This window comes from Patiria miniata, unplaced genomic scaffold (assembly GCF_015706575.1).
Source record: "Patiria miniata isolate m_02_andy unplaced genomic scaffold, ASM1570657v1 HiC_scaffold_27, whole genome shotgun sequence".
In the NCBI taxonomy this organism is placed as follows: domain Eukaryota; kingdom Metazoa; phylum Echinodermata; class Asteroidea; order Valvatida; family Asterinidae; genus Patiria; species Patiria miniata.
This window is the reverse complement of record NW_024037066.1, coordinates 9,481,026-9,506,056: the sequence shown is the minus strand read 5'-3', so window position 1 is coordinate 9,506,056 and position 25,031 is coordinate 9,481,026. Positions and strand designations below refer to the sequence as shown.

The 25,031-nt window shown below is 40.1% G+C and overlaps 2 protein-coding genes across 2 annotated transcripts; one reads left to right on the top strand and one right to left on the bottom strand.

Annotated features, from left to right (window-relative positions):
- The first annotated feature begins 2,948 nt into the window (after positions 1–2,948).
- Positions 2,949–3,443, top strand: LOC119734617 (protein LRATD1-like). Its single transcript, XM_038208153.1, has one exon. It carries the CDS (start codon positions 2,949–2,951, stop codon positions 3,441–3,443), a length of 495 nt encoding a protein of 164 aa, XP_038064081.1.
- Positions 3,444–4,439: 996 nt separating this feature from the next.
- On the bottom strand, positions 4,440–9,123 carry LOC119734254 (activating transcription factor of chaperone-like). Its single transcript, XM_038207631.1, has 3 exons — positions 8,915–9,123; positions 7,364–7,654; positions 4,440–6,309 (listed from the first exon to the last, which is right to left on the bottom strand). The coding sequence occupies exons 2-3, from the start codon at positions 7,542–7,544 to the stop codon at positions 5,474–5,476; spliced, it is 1,017 nt and encodes a 338-aa protein (XP_038063559.1). The 5' UTR covers positions 7,545–7,654; positions 8,915–9,123; the 3' UTR covers positions 4,440–5,473.
- Between the last annotated feature and the right edge of the window lie 15,908 nt (positions 9,124–25,031).

Genomic DNA, 25,031 nt, shown 5'->3' with positions numbered 1-25,031 from the left:
CAGTAACCTGCACGTAATGCCTCTCATCGCAATTATTTTGTAAAAGTGGTTAGCCTTGTCCTTGGATATCATGCTTGGAGAGCTAGAGGGCGGTGTGATCGAGCGACGACAAATTATGACAATGTCACTCGACAGAGGGCGTGCTACAAGTAAATCACCTCTAGCATCATATGTCTAGCATGCAGCTCTGTGCCTGTTGACATGCAAAGTTTTGCCTTCGAATAAATTTTAGTTAAAAAGTGCCGGTAAGGTTATTTACAAATGACTCGTACTTCACACAGGAAGTAGTTTGTGCACGCGCCTTTTCATAAAAAGTAGGCATGTAAGATCTGACGATCTGACACTTGCATCAGAAATTACACTATTTTTTTAAAGCATGGAGGGAGGAATATACCTGACCAAAGGCAAAACATTTTGCTGAAAAAAACCCAAAATGTTTATGTCAGTCTGTTGTCACACATAGTAGTAGAGGCTTCCATAATACAATGTAGTAGTACTTGCGATGTTAATTAGCTTACCTCGGCCGATGATATTACATGGACCGTTCGGCTTGGTACTTTACCGGCGATCAAGTATTATGCATGCACAAGTACCGTTCGGTTGGATCACAGAGTGTCATTACCGGGGCGACATTATTTTGCTGGGGAGGGAGAGGGATCGAGTTGGCAGCCAGTGACTGCCAATTTGGAAAGATTCCCATATCTGGCCATTACTAATTTTTCCCTTCAGTGACCTATCAACAATCAAAAAGTGATAATAATTATGTTCTAACAATTAAGTCAAAATTAGAAGGGAAAATATTGAAGTATTTACGGCCTCTACTGAGAAAACACTTAGAAATTTTCAGACCAGTCCCATAGGATTTGTTCACAGGGTGACATGTGATAACCAGATATTCTTTCCGCCAATTTCAATATCCCACCCCTTTTCACTCCTGGAAACGCCCATTTATGAGTACGAGTCGTTTCATTATCTATGAAGCATGGCTTGCAATAGCAACCAAAGTATTATCTCGATGAATGTAAATGCCTATCCGCCACATGGATGACTGGTTTTGCGGTTTCCGTTTTTAGCTGAACTCTACACCAGGAGATGTAGAATGAATCATAACAAAATTACAAACCACCCGACTAACAAACCATGAATTAACCTAGCAGATGACAATGCACGCCTATCACGGTAACGGCGAACAGACTGGTTCGAGTCTACTTTTCCACTGTAAGCCAGAAAAAGTCAACAGTGCATGAAAGAGGCAAATCCGAGTGGGCCCACAGCACGGCATGGAATTAAATCTAGGCCTTTCACTAGGAAGAAAACTTTCATCGGTCACACAATACACGAAGGATAAACTATCTGTGTGTTTGTAGTTCCGCGGTCACCTATAGCGTGGCACCGTGCAGGGCGGTCAATCGCACGGGGCCAAACCTCTCTGCTGGCGGTGCATACATGCCTCGGGTTTGCCCACTCGCGTCGCGCTACCGGAGGCAATCCAGACAACCCATCTTCATGGTAGGTACAGTTGTCCTTGCACAACACTTGTGTTATGATAACCCTGTTAGCTATTTTGGTAAACTGTTGAACATGGGGACGGGAAACTAAAGGCAGTACATGTACATGAATATATCGTCAACAGCAAGCCCGAAGTGAACTCTTAAGGTAGGTCAGAAAGTGAACAACGCCCCGTCTACATTATTCCTCCATGGTCTAACCATGGTCTAACCATAGAGCAAGAAGGCCAACAAACGCTCAAGTGAAATTCCATGTGACCAATTAACGAGCGAGTAATAATACCGGTCAGCCTAATAAAATGTTCATCACTGTAAAAGGACTGGATGACATTTCGCTTGGGGTAATAATACTAGGCGGAAACTCAGTTCCTTTCTTCATGGTGACCATGATGTAGATAAATATTTTTAAAAAGTCAATATCATGTCAAGTTTATCGGCGGGCGCCGGGTATTATGAGTACATGGGGCACCCATTTTAATCATTGAGGAATGTTCAAACAATAACGTTCATAGGCCCTATTTATAAATACATGTTCATCTTGATTTCCTCGGTTGACATACGTACATTACAATCTTCACTGATCAGTATAGCCCCGTGTTTTGGCAAAATACCACACCATGCGTTTTCCTAATCACATGTTATTCCACTCAGAATATCCCGTTAGCTCGGGTATGGTATTGTCACTGTGTACACACACAACGGGACATGAGCGACTGCTGTCCATCATGAAAACGATCGTATATACACGAGGCAAACAAATCAACCGAATGGGCCTAATTCGATCCTGAACACTTGATCAACTGAATAATGTCCTAGTTAAAGCCATGTTTGAATAAAAATTTAATGTTGAGTATATTGCTGTATCAAAATAACATAAGTGGTTGTATTCTTCAAACAAAAGGGACTTGGACCAGATCAAAACCGAAAGAATATCATTCTTTATCCCAATATAATTATTTGCTCATTTCCAAGCAGCATATCATGCTGTTTGTCAAGCCTATAAATATAAAACCAGGCAAAGTTAAAGACAACAGCTAGCAAACCGGCAAGCGCATAAGGATTGTAGATAAGCATTGATGTATTGTTTCTTATACAGTGTGAATTATGGCTAGAGAATATTAAGTAAACACATTTTACTGATTGTCCCTTACAGATGCCATCTCACATCGCATACCCGATTTCTGACATCTGACCATGATACAAGTTTACATACTACCACTCCGATGACCCACAACAGCGGGTGATTTGACCTTTAATCTACCCCGAAGGCCTAGCCCGAACTTGGGGCCGGTTCTGCGGCACAACTTGCAGTTGATGGTGATATGCACCGTAGAGCATGGAGCTAGAAAAAAAAAGGAGCAAGGACCCACGAACCTATTTCTGACACAGTGAAAATTGAATAATACGTATAACGGCAAACATTCCTTAAGCACATGCAGCATGGGGAACGTGCAGAACCGTTTTACGAGCGTGGACAAGGTTCTTCTCAAGTGCGAGCCGGGGGATTTAATCGAAATCCTTCACCCACATTCCTCATTCAATCACTGGGCAGTCTACGTCGGTGAGGGCACTGTCATTCACGTGCGGCAGCCCTGGATCAGACGGGAATCGCTGCAGAGCGCTGCCGGGCTGGGGCGGGAGAATTACTGCGCCAAACTCGTCCGAATCAACAATTACAAACACATCAGGGTCTTGAAACAAGCGCCCCAGTCGGCTCAGAAAATAGTCGAATCGGCTAAGGAGCAGCTTGGGATGGAGTGGTACAACATGCAGTTTTACGGGTGCGAGATGTTCGCCGTTCGGTGCCGTTTTGGTGTGAAGGTGGACATTTGGAAGGAGTTTTACAAATCGACTGAAATCGAGAGGCCATCTGATACCGCGGTGGCGCTCTCCAACCCTCTAGTTACTTATGGACACCAACAACATGAATTCTAATTAATTTTTCGTATAACGGTTGAATATTTAGCCACATGTACAATCATGAAGACACCATGTTCAGGGGAGAATTCCGTTGGGCCCAATCAGAACCTTTGCCGATGTCTATTTTGTTTTGAAAGAAAAGGACCAGGGAGAGTACATGTATTTTGTAAAGCTTCATAGTTCAAGGCGGCAAATTCTCCCCTCTACCATCTCCATTCTTCTATCATTAAATATTGGAGAACAATATCCTTGATAGAATCATTGGGGTCCATGATTTGCATCAATGATTTACATGTATGTAACCACAAAGTATATATGATGCTGACCCACATCAGCCCTCGTCATTTTTACCACGAATACAAAGTATACTGTATGAAAGATTCGAAATCGTACGATAGATCGGTTAGCATGTGCATTTACATATGTGTAAATTTACAACCATTTAAGGTTCCGCTCATTGACTTTGTTCATGTACTTAGTTTCAGGCAGGTATATTAAAATACACTATTATAAAACGTCTATGAGTTGACTTTATTTCTATTGCATCTCCCACCGGGTCGTGAAAATGGCTTCGATCAGTGTATTATAATGCATGTGGGCGTGAGGGGACTGAACGCAGATGATGTGACCTTTTGACCAGATTTTTTTTTTCGGGGGGGGGGGGGGACTTCCTGGGCCATGACCCCCACTCAAAGGTCCTCCTTTTTATTGTTTTCATAATTGAACCACAAGGAGCAAAGATGGTCGTTATGAAATCATCGTTGTTAAATCAATGAAGTAGTCTGCTCATCCCATTCCCTTTGTGACCAATGAACCGCAAAAATAACCCCTCCCCCTTGAAAACCTAGTTCTGGATTTGCTGCCGAGGTAACTTGTACATGTACTTTATGCAAGCAATGTACATGTATAGATTCATAATGCATCCAGAGTACGGTAGTGATATCTTATTGGTAATCTTCTCGGGACCAATAAGTTTGAAAGGACACTAGAAAGGCACTGAAATTACAAAGCTCAAGTTTTCTCCAATAACTTCAATACTTTTTATTACCAAGCCAAAGCATCTTAGAGTCCACCTAAGCACTACCGAGTAATTATTCAGAAAAAGAAAATGCACAGTAGTGTGTTCATCACTTTCTAACAAAAACAACAACAAATCCCACTTGGTTCTTTAGATAATGCCTCTTTTAGTAATGTTTTATTTACAGTTTAAAACAGATGCACGTTTGGTTGATGATCGGTGTATAGGTGTGAACATCACTCAAAGGGAATAGTTACAACATTAAAACCTCCACTTCAAGTGATGTCAAATTTCAAAATCACTGCATCAGCACTTTAATTTTGCTGCATTTGTGCATTTTGTGGGCATGGTTCACAGGATCCTGAAATGGAGATCATTTCCAAATAAATGTACTGTTAACAGTTCAAGGCTTCAAGCACCTGTTTACCAAAATAGTTGTGTACAGTGACTGCAAGTGTCAATTACATACTGTACAGCAAAATTGTGAATTTTTTTTTTGAAGAGTGGTCCCAAATAACGCTTTCAAGGCTCGAAATCAATCATCAAAGCTTGCAATTCAAATTTAGAATTCAGAAAAATAATAAATATCTGCGTAATAATACTTCACTGATCAATTCGAGACGAAAGTCGACGCAATGTGCCCAGAATTTACGAGTGAAACCTTACTCAAACTAATGATGGTAAATCTGCTACCTGCATAAACCAATATGTGTCTTAGAAATACTTACATCTTTTACTCGGGGGATGCCACTTAAAGGATAAGCAAACTTAGTTCAGCATTTTAATTTAAATGAAAAATCTTGATAAGCACTGATTAGCAACAAAATACATGTATGTACACGTACACAATTTAGATTTGAGAATTGAGGAAATAAATTCAACTTGCTAACACTTGCATACTCGGTGTAAAAGAGAATTTGCAGCAGATTCCAAAGGGGTCAGGCTGCAAATGCTCCTAGAAACCGAGCAAAAGAACTAAAACTATGGCAAAAGGCATATTTACAGACTGACAACACAGCAACCAGAGCTACTTCCGTAAAATCTTCAGCTCTCCCTTGACCTTGTAAACTTCGGTCATCAAGTCTTTCAGGTATTTGATCTCTCTGGTGAGAGAATCAACCTTATCCTTGAGATCTTTATTCTTCCCCTCAAGCTCCACCTGTTCAGTCATCAGGCCATCGGCCTCTACACGCTTCTTCTGCCGATACCTGGTGGCAGCAACTTTATTCTGATCCTTCTTCTTGTTCTTCTTGATCGCAGGGTCATTGACAGTCCTGAGCTTGGGTTTCGCTCGGGCTTTCTTCTGAGGAGTGGACCGCTTGCCTTTCTGCTCTTCTTGCTCTTCCGATTCCGCTGGGGACTGGGGGAGAGCAGGATTAGACTCGGGGTCAGACTGGGGGTCAGACTGGGGGTCGAGGACCTCACTCTGGTTGTCCTCCGGATCCGGCAGACTTACATGTATGTTGTAGATGGTTGTCAGTCCTTCAGCTATTTGCCACAGCTGCTCTTCGGCTGTCAGGGGGACGGCCTCGGGGCTGGGTGGCTCCATGCTGCTTGAGGAGGTTGATGAGGCTGGGGACATCGGGGATTCGAGGGAGTACAGGCATCCTGCTGGAGACAGGGCTACAAGATCTGGAGCCTGCTGCTCACCTGGAGATGGAGGTTGCGGAGGGATGCGATCATCCACCATCAGAGTTTGCAGCAGCTCCTCCGCTGGCTCAATGGAAGTACCCTTGTCATTGGGGAATGACAAGGGAACAGTGGTCAGCAGGTCAGACGGCATGATGTCCGCTGCATCTATCCACTGAGTCAGCGAAATCTTCTCGGACATCCATTCAGGCAGTTCATCAGAAAGGGAATCCCCTACATAAGGTGGAAACAAAAACAGTTTAAGAAAGTTACAAGATGTCTTTTAACTTATTGTGATGTCACAAGTTGAAATTTTTTTCCTACAAAATATTCTTGATTACATGTACATTGTACACATATATGCCAGAGCAAGTAGTACCGTCTGATATTTACCATTTTAAGTGATTAGTCACTTTTTTATAATGTAAGAGATTTACTAGTACAGGACAGCTTATGACTGTGCTAACGTGTACAGTTTTATCCAGACAGGTTTTAGGTACAATGCCACTATTTTTAAAACTGCCAGCACAATCATAAGAAAACACCTCCACATACATATTTTAATTAAGGCCAAAAAAAAAGTCTCCTGTTTCTGGTATGGAGCTTGCCCCAAAGTGGTGCGGCGACGCGGGTTTTTTCTATTTTTCCCCTACTTTTTTCTTCTTCAAATGTCGACTGATATTGCAGGTGACGCTTGATCCCCTTAAAACTCTCAAAAATTTGCTTCAGAGTGGAGCTTGAGGTGACATCAGTAAGGCCATAAGGCTTGAGAGTTCCGCACCCACTTGCGATCTCGACCAACACGAAAATTCTTCGGAAATTTGGACAGTCAAGACAAAAATCAGAGAAAACAGTAACGTCAGACCATACAGCTACAGCGACATCGTCATCATGCATGAGCTGCCAGGCTGGTCATTAGTCTGCTCCCTTACATATTGTCCAAATTAAAAAGCATTTACAGGTTCCATATACACGACCATCACTCCCTCAGTCTGGCTTCCAGACGCACAATTAGAAAAATAGCACCACCGTCTGCCCGACTAAATTTAGTGCAAAATATATGGGAACCCAGAGACCACATAAAGCTTAAATAACCCCATTTTAAAACATGTTAAAATTGTGCTGTTGCAGGATTCCAGTTAAACCAGTGAGTTTGGCGGTTTTGAGACATATCATCTTACAGTAAAATAACTTTTTAGCAGACCAGAAACCGGAGACTTTTTTTTCGCCTAATGAAACAACTCTTCTCTGGACCTTCAATATTCATTGTCTTAACAAAGGAACACACCTCCTAAATGTTGTCCGCTGATTTCCTCCAGCAAATCGTCAGCCAGGCTGCCGGTAGATCCCCCGAGCTCTGACGAACCCCGACCCTTGAGGAAATCATTTTGCCCCGCAGCCCAGAGACTGCCGGGCTCCTCGCTGAACAGCGAGGCCATTGGATCCAACTCCATATTGAAGAGAGACATCTTGTCGTCCTTGTTGGATTACTTGTCCAGAAGAAAATGCTTGCGGAATTTGGGAAAATTCTTGAGCCAACCCGATCTGGGCGCTGTTGAGGATGCATGATGCAAAAGAACTGAAAAAGACAAAAGTGTATACCACATTAAGTTGACTTCATGTGACAACACGTTACCAATAAAGGTGTTTCACCGTAATATGTGTCATCTTGTTCACGGGGCAAAAAAGTTTTCCATTGACGATTCGTACACAGCAAGGTGTGTATAACTGCCCCGTGCAAATGGCAAGATGGCGCATATGGAATCGCACATATTACCGTGAAACACCTGATCAATTTTTTCCCCCCGTTTTTCCATGATCTCAATTCAGCAACTTAAGCTTAGAAATAACATTACTTAGTCACGTTAGTTTCCACCTCGGATAACATTATCATGATCAAAGCAGATGTACGCAAAAATGTAGAAAGATTGTTGCATCCTGATGCCACTTTTTTTTATCATATATTATCTCAATGAAGGTCAGTTATTGCAAAAATGTTGAAAAGACATGAATCAGGGACTAAGAAACATTTCAATTTTTCCAAAAATTTGAAAAACATTTCCAAAAATTTGAAGAAAAAAAAACACTCGGCTCTCCATAAACTTTGTACACAACCAAAGAAGTGGCATCATGTCAGGATACAGTCTTTCCTCCATGGCCAAGGAATTTAAAATGAATGACCACATACCATCCATCACCTCTACCCTAAGCCACTCATCCCCCCACTGCCACGCCCCTTACCGCCTCACCTTCAGCATGTTCAGGGTTAGGTTATTTTTTATTAAGTTTTTATAAGGCTTGGTGCCTGGTGGTCTTTTCGATCATGTCATTGCAATTTAATTTAAAAATTCCTTAACATTCAGCGGGCTTCAGTAATACTATAGTGCCCCTCGAATGGAGATTGCGACTTTTCCAGACCGTAAATCCCTTACCTGGGGACCACAGGGCTAGGGGATCGGGTTGGGGGGGGGGTGCATTTCCATGGCATGCCAGCCCATGGCCATATGTTGGCAGAGTTGCTGAGCTGCCATGGCTGCGAGGCCTGTCGTGCCAGATTGCCGGTCTACAGACTCAAAGCACAACAGATTTGTAAACCACTGCCCTGGTTGGACTTCCATTACTACCTTACAAAATGTCCAGGGGACTTTCATCTTTTTTTTTTAAGAGGCAGTCCAGCCGGCATGACCGGCGCGCGCGAGGGAAACGAATGGCCGGCATGCACATGGCCGGCGAATCATAAGCATGATGATATTATTAATATTATTAATTAAAGTAACTACAAAATTCATATTATATTAGGCCTAAAAACCTTAGAAAACAACATAATCTGTGTACTCACGCCATGATTATTGTCGTCTGGTGCAATCCTTGTGGATATGCACGTTGGTTTGGTGGGCGTTTTTTCGCTACACAGCCATTTTGACGCGTTTTCGTCGTCGTTTTCTAGGGGTATTTTTCGCCTGTTGTCTCATGTCTTGCTAAAAAGGGAATGGGAATTTTGTGCGTAAAAAATGTACACCTGCTACGACGCGACATGGGCAGCTGACCGTACTTGGCCTCCATTGACCAATCACTATGATGTCATTATATTCATCCGCGTTTGCAAGCAACAATTCCTTGAATAACGTAGAAGTAATTTTAGTAAGGCTGGTAGTATCATCATTTGTATATTGCTTGACTAATTTTAGCTGACAATTTTACGAAATTGTTTTTTTAAACAGCATGTACGTGGGCTACTTTCTGCGGATGAATTTAAGCCAACCCTGCGTTATTCACCACATACAACGTCAGCGAAATTGCATCAGAAAGTATCCCGACGTCAGAGAGAGCCATTATTTCTCTGTTGTGATTGGATAACTGTAGAATGTTCACGTGAAGAGTCAGCTTTGATTGGTGTACAATACGAGCGACGTCATTTGTAGCGTGCTGTCTATATTTAGATATTATCGTCAACAAAGTTCGTAGACCCTTCTCTTGTAAACAACAAAAGTAGTTCGCTGGTGGCGCTTTTCAGGATAGCCTTGGTGAGGCAGGACTCTTCACATGGAATTTTCGTTCCAAAAAGGAAAACTAATTTAAATGTATGAAAAACCATGCGCACTTTATGAAAGAAATGCACATAAATAGGCTTTCAACCAAGAAAGGATTTTTTATTTTTGTAACAAGATTTCTGGCATGTGACAAATTTATACCGAGAAAAAAAAAGATGGTTCAGATGATACATTCACGTACCAGCTTCATGAAGTAGGCCTATAATAATAAAAGTAGTAATACATTTTTAAAACGGCCTCCCATCTCCCGTTGCAGCCATCCTTTCCACACCATTGTCAATCAAATTACAATTAATAAACTATTCAACAATTACTCCGTCACTAGATCATGTGACTAAATACTTCGCACAAAGAAAATAATAATCAATTCATAATACAGATGATCACTCGTGCTTCCGTGACCAATAGCAATAAGTTTCAATCAACAGGCATGGAAAACGTTTACTTTATAGTGGTAAGAGGCTCTGATTTACCATTCACCATATTTCTACTGTTGAGCACCATATCACATAAGCACGTGTGGCTTCCGTTCGACGCGATACTTTTATCAATTTTCTTTCCCCCTGCGATTTTAACAATTTTAAATGGTCACCATTTTTTTTACACACGTAAGAGAATCGTGGCTTATCAATATAGTTTGATCCTCCAATTTGTTAGTTTAATACGTCGCCATTATAAAACGCCATTGCATTATTTAATAAACGCGTTCGTGTCACTCATTCACAAATAAAAAAAAACCGAATTACATTTCCGTTGCTACACAACACTTTCGACAATATACACATGTTCATATTTTCGGTTGACCATTTCTGGAAGATCAATTACAAAAACGTTACCAGTTATTTATCAATCACCAAATAATCAATAACCCTTGGTGATTGTTATGCATGCTACATATCGCTTATTGATCGATGGACCAAAAAACCCAAACTTTTCGTGAAATATTACCTAGTCCCTGTCAAATTGTGTTATAGCCGTTTCAGATGCTCTCTTTTGATACGCACATTATTTCAATACCGTTTTCCCTATACCGTCGTGTAGTAAGTAAAAAAACTTTTTTTTTAAATCGACAATTTTGCTACAATCAAGTTGTTATTACACACATTTTGACTCAATCCATATTGACTTTCATTACCAACTATCCTCGATGGGGCCTGTATACACGTGAAGTCATGATCGTTCCGGCGTCGATATTGTAAAACTTAAAATTTAACTCAAGAATAGGCCTAAAGGCCTATTGACAAGACTGTAGCGAACGTTTGTTTAAAAGATTTAAGTAGCCTTCAGAGATTGATTATATTACAAAACCTATTCGTAATCAATCACTGAGACTTTATACCCTTCATTCATTTTACTGATACACAAACTTTTGAACAGGAAAATATTGTAGGTATGCTCGATTCAGTGGCGTATCCAGAGGGGAGGGGGGCAGAGGGGGCACTCCGAAAACCCGCAAAAAACATTACAATGCGCCGTGAAAATAATTTGCAGTATTTGAAGAGCGCCCCCATTCGGAAGGTGGATACCAGCCCCCCCCCCCCCCCCCAGTTCCCCCCCCCCCCCCCCACCCGCTTTTTGATTTTAGGGAAGCGGTGTCTGGATAAAAAAAAATGTCTACATTTCGGCGCGGATGTGCGGCTGCCCCCCCCCCCCCCACATCCAAAGCTGGATACGCCACATGCTCGATTATCGATCATTAAATCACAACGTTTTGTGTAACAAACCACAAAAAACGTGACCGTCCTAATAGATCGTATTCCTTGGTAAACGGATCAATTCAACAACTCCAATCGAGCATCATATACCTATAAAATACTTTACGAATTAAAAAAACGGCCTCCCGTCTCCCCTTACAGCCGTCCCTTTCCACACCATTGTTACTAAAAAACTACTTCACAAAATCACGTCGAGCAAATTATTATTAACCTTTCACGATGATTCTTGTATATTCAGTGATTGATAATTCGTTACTACCATCATTCAACACATACACAATCAATGGATCCATTTTGTCGGTCATGTTCATTTGATCGTCACCTATAGGACCGATCAACAATCTATAATCGATTAGTCTATAACGTAAATACAGTCATTATTTAATTTTATATTGAACACGTCGTTCGCGATTGTTTAAAATACTCACTTGAAATCAATACTTTTTCAACATTGGTAAAACATAATAGTAAACACAATTTTACTTTGCTGAGCCGTTATAGGCCTACACCCATTTTCATTGATTGCCCTCAGGCCCATCTAACAGCTATGATTAATCGTTGATATCGTAAATACGATTAATTGAAAGATGAATTAAATTTTACCGACGGGATTCCTTCGTCATTGTCAATACCCCATACGATCAAAATCGATGCTTTGGCGTTAATACTACTTGTAGGCCTACAACTGTTTACAAGTAATTAAAGTAAATTAAACGTAACCTTCACTGATCCACCAGTTTCTCACTTCTGTCGATTTTTCCATAAGGGCATAAGCCATGATCGATCGCCGATATCGAGACAGTCATGAAAACAGCTCACGGCTAAATACTTTTTCAGGTGAATACCGGCACTCGAGACGGGGTTATTACTTATATCCATACATATTCACAAATAATGCAAATCATTCAAATTTACAATAAAAACAAAACCTGGGCCGTCCTAATCTGCAACTCGTGACAATGCACTGAGAAGAAATATTCTATTTTATTTGTTTATTGAGTTATGCATTTTTGTTTGAAGATACCTATTTTTTGTTCTCATAGACTTTTGTATCCCATGAATCATTCGTGTTAAAGACGATTTATAAAAGGTATTTAAGGTCATACTTCCCATTTCCCCACTTATTACAACTAGCCACACACTCAGACAACCAAAGTCGCTTTCTTCACGCCACTGTCACAAATTCCTCAGTAGTACATCTGCCGCAATCAAGTCTTGTTTAAAATCCATAAAATTGAGATCCTTGGACCGAGATGAATATTGCAACGAGTTAAACATTATGAAGAGTTCATGGTTACAGAACTGTGGGAACTGACTTTGCTAATGGTGTCGATGATGAAGAGGAGTTGCACTCCGGTGGCAAGTTCAATTTGTTGATGGAATTTCTCTGCAGAACAGACGTATCGAAGACGAAACCACCTTGGTGTGGGCATGCGACCTGACTAGTTCTGTGAAGTCTTTTCCAGATTCTTGATATTAAGTGGCGTGGTCTTGACGTCTTGAAATCCGAACACTTTTTACTTGGCATCTTGAAATGTAAACACTTTTTGAAGACTGTATTCTTGTGAATCCTGACTTTTAGACTTTAAGTTTATCTCCAACATCGGTAATGAAGACCGTTGGATTTTTTTATAATCATATGAGTCAGAGAACACCGATCAGAAAAAGATTTATTCAGCCGGGTATAAACTAACAATTTCACCTTGCACACGATTCTGAAGGAGACTTTTGAAGGAGAAGATGTGACTTTTTATGATGAAGACGGGGAGAATTTCCTCGGAACTCTGTCGATGTGACGTGTTGATGTGGAAACCTTGAAGAAGAAAGTCTTTATGTGTTCAAGTTTTCTTTGATGTGATATACATGAAGCATTCATCATCCGCTTCATTGAGCTTTTGGGCATTATTGCACCACGCAAATGAAAACTGTTCATTTTTCCCGAATACCTCGACTAAAACAGATTCATTGAAAATAGACCCCGAAGACAACCTTTCACATCTGTCAGTATTCAAGAGCAATGAACGGGAAGCCAAGGAATATTTCTAAGACAATATGCCTACCTATCGTCTTAGACACTACAAGATAAAAACTGATTTTGGTATATATACTCACCAAATATAGAAAAAGGTACTCGTGGGCATACAGAAATTGAAAATAAGAAAGTTGAATGTTGCATATATTTGGGTTCCCAAATGTTGTTCCACATCTAAGTAATCCTTCAATTTTCTTCAAACGAAACCACAGGGAGAAAAAAGTCAATGACTGAATCTCGCCAACAACGACACCCTGATGCACTTGGCTCAAGAAAAGTCTGGATTTTTTAACAACTTACACAAAATTACAAATATAGAATTTTCAAGCAAAACCTGATTTTTGTGCACTCAAGAAACAGGTATATGTGACAGAAACCTGGGCAAAATATTTAAAATAAGCATGCATGCAGCTACATGTACTTAGTTATACAACCTTAAGACGATTGATTCTGACAATGATGCATGGACCGTCCTAATCGCCAACTCACGACAGGGTAAGAAGGCATATTTCTGGGTCAAAATGATCCAGAAAAAATGTAATTTTTGACCCGCAAAAGTTTCATTTTCGGACCAGACAAAGACCCGGAAAGGGACTGTGCAGATTCTGGGTCAATTCAGACCCAGGTGTTTTTAGAGTGTATAGGCCTACCCATAACGAACCTCGGTAAGTTTCTTAGGGCCTATAAGCAAACTACAAGAATATTTCTTCAGCTTTTTTAGTTCAATGTAATGCTGCAACATTTCACAAATTTCTGTTAACAATACAACAAATTGTGGAAGAATGGATGTAGATTCCTATCTCTCTGCTGGTATACTTCCAAGGTAGGTTGTCTCCTTTTTTCTGAAACCGTTGAAAGATTTTGGTATTGGTTCCCGTCCTGTTCTTGTTGGATCACGACGACTGTGCCATGAATAATTAACATGCATGGAGGAATTTCCTGTTAATCTTGGAGCAAAACTAGTGCGATATTCTTCGGCATCCTCTGCTCATTTTGTCGTTTTCTCTTTCCCAAATGAGATGGTCGACGGCGATTGAAGGCATACAGGGTTCGATTAGTGTTTTGCCACTTCATAACTTTCGCGACTATAGGCCTACCTTCTGTTGATTCCTCATAAAATTTTGATTTTTTTTTAGTTCCCAACGTGTAATTTCGTCCAGTGTCTTGGTTGAATCCCGACATTGCCCGCATCTATGAAGGATCCCATCAAAGCCTGTGCAGCATATCTGGATGAGGGAGTGTGTGGTGCTTCCAACAATGAACGCCTGATGTGCTCCACTTTATACATGATATATCTCTGAGCTCTTAGCTTATTATTCTTGATGGATTTCCAGGATAGTGTTTTTTCTCAGATCAATGTGTAGATGGAGAACTGCATCTCCAGAAGAAGACAAATGACGTTTCCACGAATATTGTGTATTGTTGCATGCTGGGACGTTTTTCCCCTCAAACTTGGTTCTTCAATGATTTGCCAATTAACCTATCGGTCCTATAAAGCAGGTATTTGAGGGAGAAACTTTGTCTCGTTCCCGAAGCCTTGGAAGAGGTTGTTAAGACTATATAAGTACCGTGCTCCAATTTCCTCTTCAAGTAAATAAATGACCAGTGAGAGACCATTACATCCCAACTTAAACCTCCCCCAATCACACCTATTGATATTTTTTTTAATGCATCACTAAATTTGTTTTCATATTAATTATCATTTTTCATTCTAACTGATGATTCGTTAAGACAGTAATTTGATGAAAATGGTTTATCTGGATTAAGAAGAAGCATTTAAGTTTGTCCATTTATTTATTTATTGACTTATTAATTATTCAAAATACTTATTTGCCCTTAGCCCTCTCAGTATGGCCTAGGCGGCGCTTAGCGCATTATCGCTTTGCTTGCTCAGCAGTGGCAGGTGCCCGCAACTCAAACACATGTCCATCACCAAGCACACAAATACATCCATCACTCATCATCACCTGTCCCTCACAAGCTCATATCATAATTACATTTCTAATTTAACATTCTCAAAGACGGAAACAAAGTGCGACGGTCACAGTGTACCGCGAGTTATGCCGAACGAACACGAATACCGATTCATACCGATCGAGTCCGTCGGTGGTAGGCCTACCACTGTTACCGGTAACGGTGAAGTTTCCGTCTTTGGTATACACTCTCACTCTTTTCACTGAATACACAATTCACCAAACTGCTTACGTTTAATCCACACCACGCCACCATCGCCACCGGTCACCCCAACCATCATCCTTATTTCCACGCGCTTTATGCCGCATCTGCGTTGCGCAAAGCTTTTTGCGGTGCTGCACGCATTTACCCCAAACCACCCTGCCCCGAAACCCACAATGTGTTTTTGCTTGTTATATTTAATTCATTGATTTAAAATAATTTCATTTTTAAATTTTATCATAAGACTACCTATTTGAAAGTCATAACATTTGTGTTTTTATATTTCATGACTAATCAACCATGCACCCACTTGCCTCACTTATTACAACTAAATCAAAGCTCAGACAACCAAATTTCAACCTCCAATTCCACGAACTTCTTCAGTACATCAAACATCGATCGCTTGCCGCAGCCATTGTCCTTAAAATTCTATAAAATTAAGATCCTTGGCGATGAATATTGCAACGAGGAAGACATTTTGGAAAGTTCTTGAGGTGTGGGAACTCATGCTAATGGTGTTGATGATCAAGAAAAGTTGCTCTCAGACGGTTCAAGCTGAAGTACGAAGAAGAGATATCCTTGCCATACCAATGATGCAGAAGTAAAATTTAATATTGATGAATTATCCTTGAATTTGTTGTTAAATTCTCTCTGCAGAGTAGACGTATCAAAAAAGAATCCATATTGATGTGGTGTGTGATGTGACTAGAAGACTCTGAGAAGACTTTTCCAGATTCTTGATATATAAATGGTCTTAACTTTTGAAATCTTTTTGCTTGGCATCTTGAAATGTATACACTTGTTTGAAGACTGTTTTCTATTTCTTGTGAATCCTGACCCTCTGAGTGAGTTTATCTTCAACATTCAGCGACGATGTCTTGAATTTGTGATGTTAATAGTGGAGAAACCGATCTTTTTAAAAATTCAGCAGGGTTAATAAGTAATTTACAAACTCGTCTTGCACAAGATTCTGAAGGAGATTTTTGATGGAAAATATGTGGCTGTTTATGATGACGACGGAATGAATTTCCTCTCCACCTTGTGAGTGAATACTCTGTCGATGGACGTGTTGATGTGGAAACTTCGAAGAAGAAAGTCTTTCTTGGGCTCAAGTTCTCTTTGATGTCACAATGATGTCACAACATGCAACATCCACCTCATGAAGATTTTGGGCATTATTGCATAGATGGAAACTGTTCATTCCTCCTGAAAACTTCGGACCATAAACAGATTCACTGATGACATCCGAATACCCTTACAACAATGCATCTTTCTTACTTTAACCTCACCCTAACACTGGAATTATTATTGTTTGTGTTTTATTAAAAAAACAAATCATAATTATTTTATGTATTTTCCTAAATCATATTCTATTACTTTAAATTGTTGGTAATAAACTTTAGTAGCCAATTTAATAAAGTAACCCAGTAATTAATTCCCCTTTAACCCCCGCCCAACCTAGCTTATAGCTGCTGCTGCTGCGCGAACTTATTGCAATGCTTGCAGTCGCATGTCTGCGTGCTTGTTCACTCATTCAGTTCTCACTCTCCACTCATTATTACTCAACACTCATCAACCCATCACACGTCTCGTTGGCTCGTATCACACTTTCATACATACTCATGACTCTCAGTATCGAAACGAGCGATCAATTCGACAACCTCATACCGGCAAGGTATAAACCGAATACTATACGGTATGTAGAACATACAATCTCACAAGATTTATCGCTATGTCTCTCATTATTTAAGGGACTTTTTAACTCACTCAGAACTCACTCCAAAGAAGGCCAACATATGCACGGAAACCTATCGCTCACTCATTTTCTCAATCAACTTTCACTACCCACCAACCTGTGACAATTACACATCTCATCGGCTCATTAATTTTTCGAATTCACACTTTCTTACACATTCATACTCCGTATCGAATCGAGTAATGATCGATTCGATACTCTCATACCGCATACCGAAACCGAATACTGAGTAGGCCTACTCAATGACGTACGGAATCCGAATACGCTTTTCCGAAACCGAATAGTCGTTTCCGAATCTGCGTCGGAAACTTCGAGGGAGCGATTAACAAAACTTTGTCACTCACATGCACTCACGGGCTTTGTTTTTCTCACTCAGAACTCACGCAATCGTTCAGGGGCCTTTTTACTCGCTCAGAACTCTCTCACAAGGCCAACACGCAACAACCTCAAAACACGGCAACTCCCAAACTCATTTGCGCAAGTGCTTGCCATGCAGCAGGAGACTTTGGCTTAAACGTTTTGCGTTCTGCAATGCCGCACTGCGACTTCATTTCCCACATCCCCCCTCCTTGCTTCATTCTTTTTCATTGTTTAAAGTTTATTCATTAATTATTTATCTGAGAAATAAGTTTAGATACTAGTTTTAGGTTATTTTTTTTTTTGCAATAAAGACATATGCGTCGTTATGTATACTAAAAAAAGACTTATCTATATTTGATACCCCCCCCCCCCCCCATATGACAACTCACTCAGACTCAATGTCCGACATCGGCAAAAAAACGCTTTAAAAGTGAAACTGGTGTTTAGACCGTGCCGTGGTTAAAGCGTTGCTCATCACCTCATATTCCAGACGAAGAAGACATGCAGGGTCACCGTGTTACATTTTGAAGGAGATTCAAAGTTCATCTATATTCACATGATCTTTGTTTGAGGAAGAGAAACGATTACATGAAGGCGATTGAAAGATCACTTGATTATCCTCTTGATGATTTACCACGATTTAGATTTCGAGGTTACACATTTTCATCAGATGAGGAAGACTTACGGCAAAAATGATTGAAATTTGTCCTTTTCTTGTAAGCAAAGGGTTTATCTTGTGGTGAAGGAGATGGGTCGCCATTTTCAAAGATGAAAACAACCAAGCAGCCTGAACACTGTTCTGTACATTGTTCTTTGAACGATGATTTAATACTTTTCGGCTTCGAAGATATGCGTGAAGGAAATTCGTCACTGGCATATTGATGTGGTCGTGTGATGTGACTAGTTCTGTGAAGACTTTCCCAGATTCTTGATAAGTTACATGGATCTCGAAGTCTTGAATCCAACACTTTTTACTCCGCATCTTGAAATGTAAATCCTTTTTGGGAGACTGTATTCTTGTGAGTCCCAAGACAGTTCACTCTTTTTGAACATCGACGATGAAGGTGATGTCCATTTTGAAGAACACCGATCCGGAAAGATTAATTTGCTCGGCAGGCTTAATTTTACTCACGATTTTGAAGGAGACTGTTCCGATGGAGGTTTTTCTTATAATGAAGACGGAAGGAATTCTTTTCCGCTGTGTGGACGAAAACTGCCGATGTGACGTGTTGATGTGAAACCTCCAAGAGAAGAAAGCCTTGTAATTGGGCTGTGTTCTTTGATGTCATATAACATTCATCGTCAACTTCATGAAGCATCATTGCACCACATGCACTGCTGTTCATTCTTCAACCTCCACCATAAACAGATTCACATGGTAATACACGTAACAACGTGCGGAATACCCTTACAAAGACACATACTTCAACCCGGACCCAACATTATACTGGCAGCTATTGCTGTTATTATATATAAGAACGTGTTTAAAAAAAACATATATGTTCTTTTTTATTAGAGTTTATTCCTTTGTTTCGACATATCTTTTTGTTTAATCATCTACTTTATACGAACTTTAGTTCCTAATTTAATGAGTTAAAAGTATTCCCATTAATTTTTTCCCAAAAGTCACCCCTATAAATAGCCCACCCTATAGCTTAGCTGCCGCGCGAACGTATTCCAATGCATGCAGTCGCATAATCTGTGCGTGCAGTTCTCACCACTCCTTACTCAACACTCTCACCAACCTGTTACAGACTCATACTCTCAGTATCGAATCGAATGATCGATTCGACAGTCTCATATCGGCAAGGTTTACACCGAAATTGAATACTACGGCAGAACACAACTCTCACAAGATTTGTCATTATGTCACTCATGTCATTATGTCACTTATCCAGTGATAATTACACAATCTCATTGCTCATTAATCTTCAAACTCACATTTTCTTATATACACACTCGAAATCAGTATCGAATCGAGTGATGATCGATTCGATACTCTCACAGAGCAAACCGAAACCGAATACCGAGTGGGCCCACTCAGTGACGAACGGAATCCGAATCCGCTTTTTTTTCCCGAAATCGATTACTCGTTTCCGAATCTATGTCGGAATATCTCTCAAATGATTCATCAAATATTTGTCACTCACATACACTCACGGCCCTTTTTTTCTCACTCAGATCTCACGCAATCATTCAGAGGCCTTTTCACTCACTCATTACTCACTCATAAGACCAACACACACAATCTCAAAACTCAGCAACTCACAAACTCACTTGTGCAAGCGCTTGCCTGGCGACTTTGGCTTAAACGCTTTGCGTTCTACAATGCCTACCGCGACTTCATTTCCCACACTGTAACCCCCCCCCCCCAACCACCCACCAACTTTGCTTTAACAATTTGTTTTAGATTTATTTATTGTCAACAGTTTATTAATATTTATTTCAGAATCAAGTATTTGTAATAAAGACCTATATACGGCATATTGCGCCGTTATATAGTCAACATTAAAAAATATAGACATATCTTTGTGAAACACCCCCCTCCATACAAGACAACCAACTCAGACTCCATTACCGACACTGACACAAAATCGCCATCAAAATTCAATATAACTGTGTAGACCGCAGTGTGTTTGGCTCATCACTTCAAATTCAAGACAAGGAAGACATGATGCAAAAGTTTGAAGGAGATTCCTGTCATTATTGCCCACATGATCTTTGTTTAACGAAGAGAAGAATTCTTCTGATAATTTTTTCACGAGTACGATTTCGAGGCTACACATTTCCATTTGATGAGGAAAACTAACTGCAACGATATTTGCCCTTTTCTTGCAAGCAGAGTGTTTATCTTGTGAAGAAGAACCAGTTTCTTGAAGGAGATAGACTGACCATTTTCACCTTTGAAAATACATCCAGCAGCCCTGACATTGGTCTGTACTTTTCTCTTTGAACGATGATGACGATTTCAGCTTCCGAAGATGAATGCGAAGGAAAATATACACTGGCAAGTATTAGAGGTCATAATGTGGTCGTGGGTGTGGTTCTGAGGCTTTCCAGATTTTCGATAAACCGATCTTCCTGATCCCCTCCCCCTCCATGACAAGCAACCCAGACTCCATCACACCGACATTGGCACAAAACACCACGGTAAGACCGCGGTTTGTGTTGCTCATCACTTCATATTCAGATGAAGACCATCACACGTCATGGTGCACACTTTTGAAGGAGATTCCAGTCATTTTGTTCACATGATCTTTGTTTGACGAAAAAGAACAATCCTGATGATGATTTTCCACGAGTAAAGTTTCGAGGCTACATAGATTCCTATATGATGAGGAACTTACTTACTGCAAACCTGAATGAGATTTATCGTTTTTCTTGTGTAAAGCAAATGTTTATATTGTGGTGAAAACAGAGCCATTGCTGTCTTGAAGGAGGTACAGTAAGCATTTTCACCGCTGAAAATATGTCACACACGTGCAAGGCCTGGATTTGGTCTTCCATATTTTCTTCTTTGAACGATGATTAAACTTTTAGCTTCAAAGATGAATTTGAAGAAATGTATCCACTTACAAGGATATCAGCATGGAGAAAAATATTCCTGCGTGTATCAGTTACAAAATTGTTTCGCATTAATTTTGTTTGTAATCTGCGGTTTCTCACTTGAAAATAGTCCCGAAGACAACCTTTAAATTGTTTGCACTTCACTATGGACGTCTGCCAAATACGAACAATGCACGGAGAACCTGTTTGGAGACAATAAGCGTGCCTGTCACATGACTTTTCATTCAGACGAAGAAGATTGACAGCTCCTCCACGTGCCGTCTCGGAGGTCAAAGTTCAAACAGCTACTGGTCTACTTTTTTGTTCACTTTTCAGACGCATTCTTGTCAAAGAATCACAGGTGTTAACTTGTTACACATCCAACAATACATCCAATCCGCTTCAAACAATACAGCAGGGAGAAAATCAATGACGGAGTCTTTTGATACACTTGGCTAATGAAAAAAATGATGCAAACACCAGCTTTTAAAATCTAAAGCCAGCACTTTTAACTCATGGCTTAATAGGCCTATACGAAATAATACGGGATTGTTTTTTTTGTTCAAGTAAAAGCTGATATTTGTGTACACTTACAAAAAAAATGGAATAGACACATGGAACCTGGGCACAAAACATTGAAAACAATTATGAGTGGAAAGTTGTATACTACTATTTGGCCCGGGTCTGCATGGTTCACTTTCAAAGACATTCTTATAAAAGAAATCACATGTGTTAATTTGACTCCAAACCAAATATACCTTCAATTCACTTTAAAACAATGTCACAGGGAGAAAAATCAATGGCAGAGTCTTGTGCAGAAACACTAAGTTGTACACTTGGATAAATAAAACAGCTTTTACAATCCAAAGGCATGCATTTTCTTGTAAGCTTATATACTGTGGGAGTATTTTTTTTTTCAAGTCAAACCTGATATTTGTGTATTAACAAAAAATAGGCAGACACTTGACACCATGGGCACAAAATATTGAACATATTGTAAGTTGGAATGTTGTAACTGGGCGGGGGTTCTGACATTCTTATTAAAGGATTCACATATTTCTAATTTGTTTCACATCCAAATATGCATTCAATTCACTTCAACTATACAACAGGGAGAGAAAACAATGACTAAGTCTTCTACAAAAATACTAAATGGTACACCGTTGGATAAAGAAAACAGCTTTTACAATCCAAAGCCAACATTTAAAAAGACTCTTATACGAAATAGAACGGGATTATTTTCCAAGTAAAACCTGATATTTGTGTACTCGCAAGAAATAGTATGTAGAAAATTGAAACATGGGCACAAAAAATTGAAAATAATTAGAAGTGGAAAGTTGTGTACTACTATGGGGCCCGGGTCTACATTAGTCACATCCAAAGACATTCTATGTCTAAGAATTCACAGGTGTTAAATTTGTTTCACATCCAAATACACCTTCAATTTATTTTAAACAATACCACAGGGAGAAATAATATGAATGTTGTCAACGACACCAGCAGGATACACTTGCCTCAAGAAAAGAGCTTTCACACCCCTAAGCCTGCAAGTTTTTAACTTACAGCACACAAACAAATTACAAGCCTTACATTTTTTTTGAAAACAAACCCTGATTTTTGTGCACTCTGAAAATAGGTATGTATATACTCGAAATCTTGGCAAAATATTTAAAATAAACAAGGTGGGACTTGTTACACAACGAGAGCCAGTATATGAAAATGTCACACAATTATTATTTCCTGAAAAAAAAAAATCCTTTTTTTTTTAGAACTTTGTCTGAATGTTTCACTTACCTCGTAATTGTTTTTGACTTACCAATATCGACTTCTTATTATGTAACTTGAAAGGCACAAACCTCATCACCGGTCCGGTCATTCGATAAATTCCACGCACAAATTAATTCCACACAGGCAGCTTGCAGAAAATCCATGACTATTTACTCGCAGTTTAGGAGTTTCAGTTCACACTAGCTCAACTCACGTTTTCGTGCCAATTCTCGGGCAAAATGATAATTCAGTTCTCCAAGTGTTTTGGCTCTAATGTTCGGGGCTAATGTTCATAGCAGTTTGGTTCACAAAAGTCACTGACAGTTCAGGCAAATTATCTCTTTGGGGCATACATGTACTTCCATTCATGACGATTCCTCTGAAAGCTTGAGGTCGGTGGGCTGATGTAGCTTGGAGCCAACGTTGAAATGAATTCCAAACGAGCTACGAACGCGTTGAAACCCAGCCTTCGCCAACAGCGACCCGGGGTCGTCTGCCATTCGTCTCTCCCTAGCCCAGGTTGGACGAAGTCTTCATTGCAATACGACTAACGTAACGTAGGGAGGAAAGGGAGTCCACCAGGGCTAGTCTCTCCCGTACTCCGTACATTGAAGCTCGTCTCTCCCGAAGAAGCCAATTTCACGGAAGTCCACGGACAAATGATGAGGAATTACTAATGTTGTCCATATCAAGTCAGCGGTGTTTTCACTTTATACACTCAAAGAAACCGCTGAAATATGGAAACATTTTGAGGACAAAAGGTGAACGTCAACAATTCGTTCTGATTTTGTGAGCACATTAATCCTTCTTGAATGTGCGTTTTCACAGAAAGCAGCTGGTATAGGTGAGTGATTAGGCCAAGTGTGCATTTTAAACGAAGACGACTTGTCTTGCACATGTGTTCATACGCGGCTAGATTTTTCCACCTAGTTGGACCTGAAACGAGTAATTTACTCACCATTTAAGCTCAACGCAACTCCTGTATATTCCATTCAAAAAAAGGCGAACAGTTTTTGTTGCTTTCGACTAAAACATCTTTGTATTTCAATACAATAGTGCGACCTATTTTCTTCAACGGGGAGAGATATCGAAATAAGAGCGGCTGAGTTGGTCACAACACTGCGCGCGGGTCACGCCGGAGAGTGCTTGCTATTGGCTGAAAGTGGTGGCATTGTTTTGATTGACAGGTGAGGAATGTGACGCGTGGAATTTTCCATTTGTATTTTCAATCTACGGCTTCCTCCCCAGCTGGGGGTTAGGAAGTTTTTTGGGCCCCTGGCTCGGGGGACTCCACACTGTTCTCGATCTTGAAAGACTCCACACTCTTGGTCTTCTAGAGAACGTCAAATCTTATGTCAAAACTTTTGAGTAGTTTGATATGGTTTGGACTTAAATTGCTTCAAAGTAATTGTGCAGCTGGAGTGAAGCCCAACCACCAATGAGATCGAGGTTTGAAAAACCTTTATACCATCAAAGCGTACACCTACCTGTAGCACTAGCGCAGGCCTCTACCGTGCAATATTGTGATGACACATTTCGCTATTAAAAATGTTGGCCCAATAAATAAGATAGTTCTAGTAGATTTGGAATATTTTTCTTTCCCGTTTTTGCGAAGAAACGGACTCCGAGTTTCTTCAGGTTTAATGTAACTATTTTCAATAACCAGTTGGCCATATTATTTGAAAGCGATGTTAACTCTTCATTTTAATTTAAAAACTTGCTAGTAGAAATGAAAGCAACGAAATAAAAGTTCATTACAAGTTAGTACCGTTTTGCTCTGACGAAGAGTTTAAAATGTGTGATTAAACATACCCTAATGTTCTGAACCACATTTAAATTAAATGTTTTGAGCCACATTTAAAATAAAATGGAAGTGAGTCTTGGCACGCCCTCCGATCATAAAATAGTCTGGCACCGTCCCATTCAACAGTTTACAATTTATAAAATAGATTCAGGGAACACGATTGAAAATGGCTTCCTGGTGAATAAGTCTATTCATTTGCAGCAGTCGAACTTTTTTGTGGATCTAAAAGCCCATAGCAACGTGGGGGTCA

Excerpts from the sequence above, each read along its gene's own strand:
- LOC119734617 (XM_038208153.1), top strand. The coding sequence starts at position 2,949 with ATGGGGAACGTGCAGAACCGTTTTACGAGCGTGGACAAGGTTCTTCTC.
- LOC119734254 (XM_038207631.1), bottom strand. The coding sequence starts at position 7,544 with ATGTCTCTCTTCAATATGGAGTTGGATCCAATGGCCTCGCTGTTCAGC. Across the intron at positions 6,310-7,363 it reads CAGCGGACAACATTTAGGAG|GGGATTCCCTTTCTGATGAA; the intron begins GTGTGTTCCTTT and ends CACCTTATGTAG.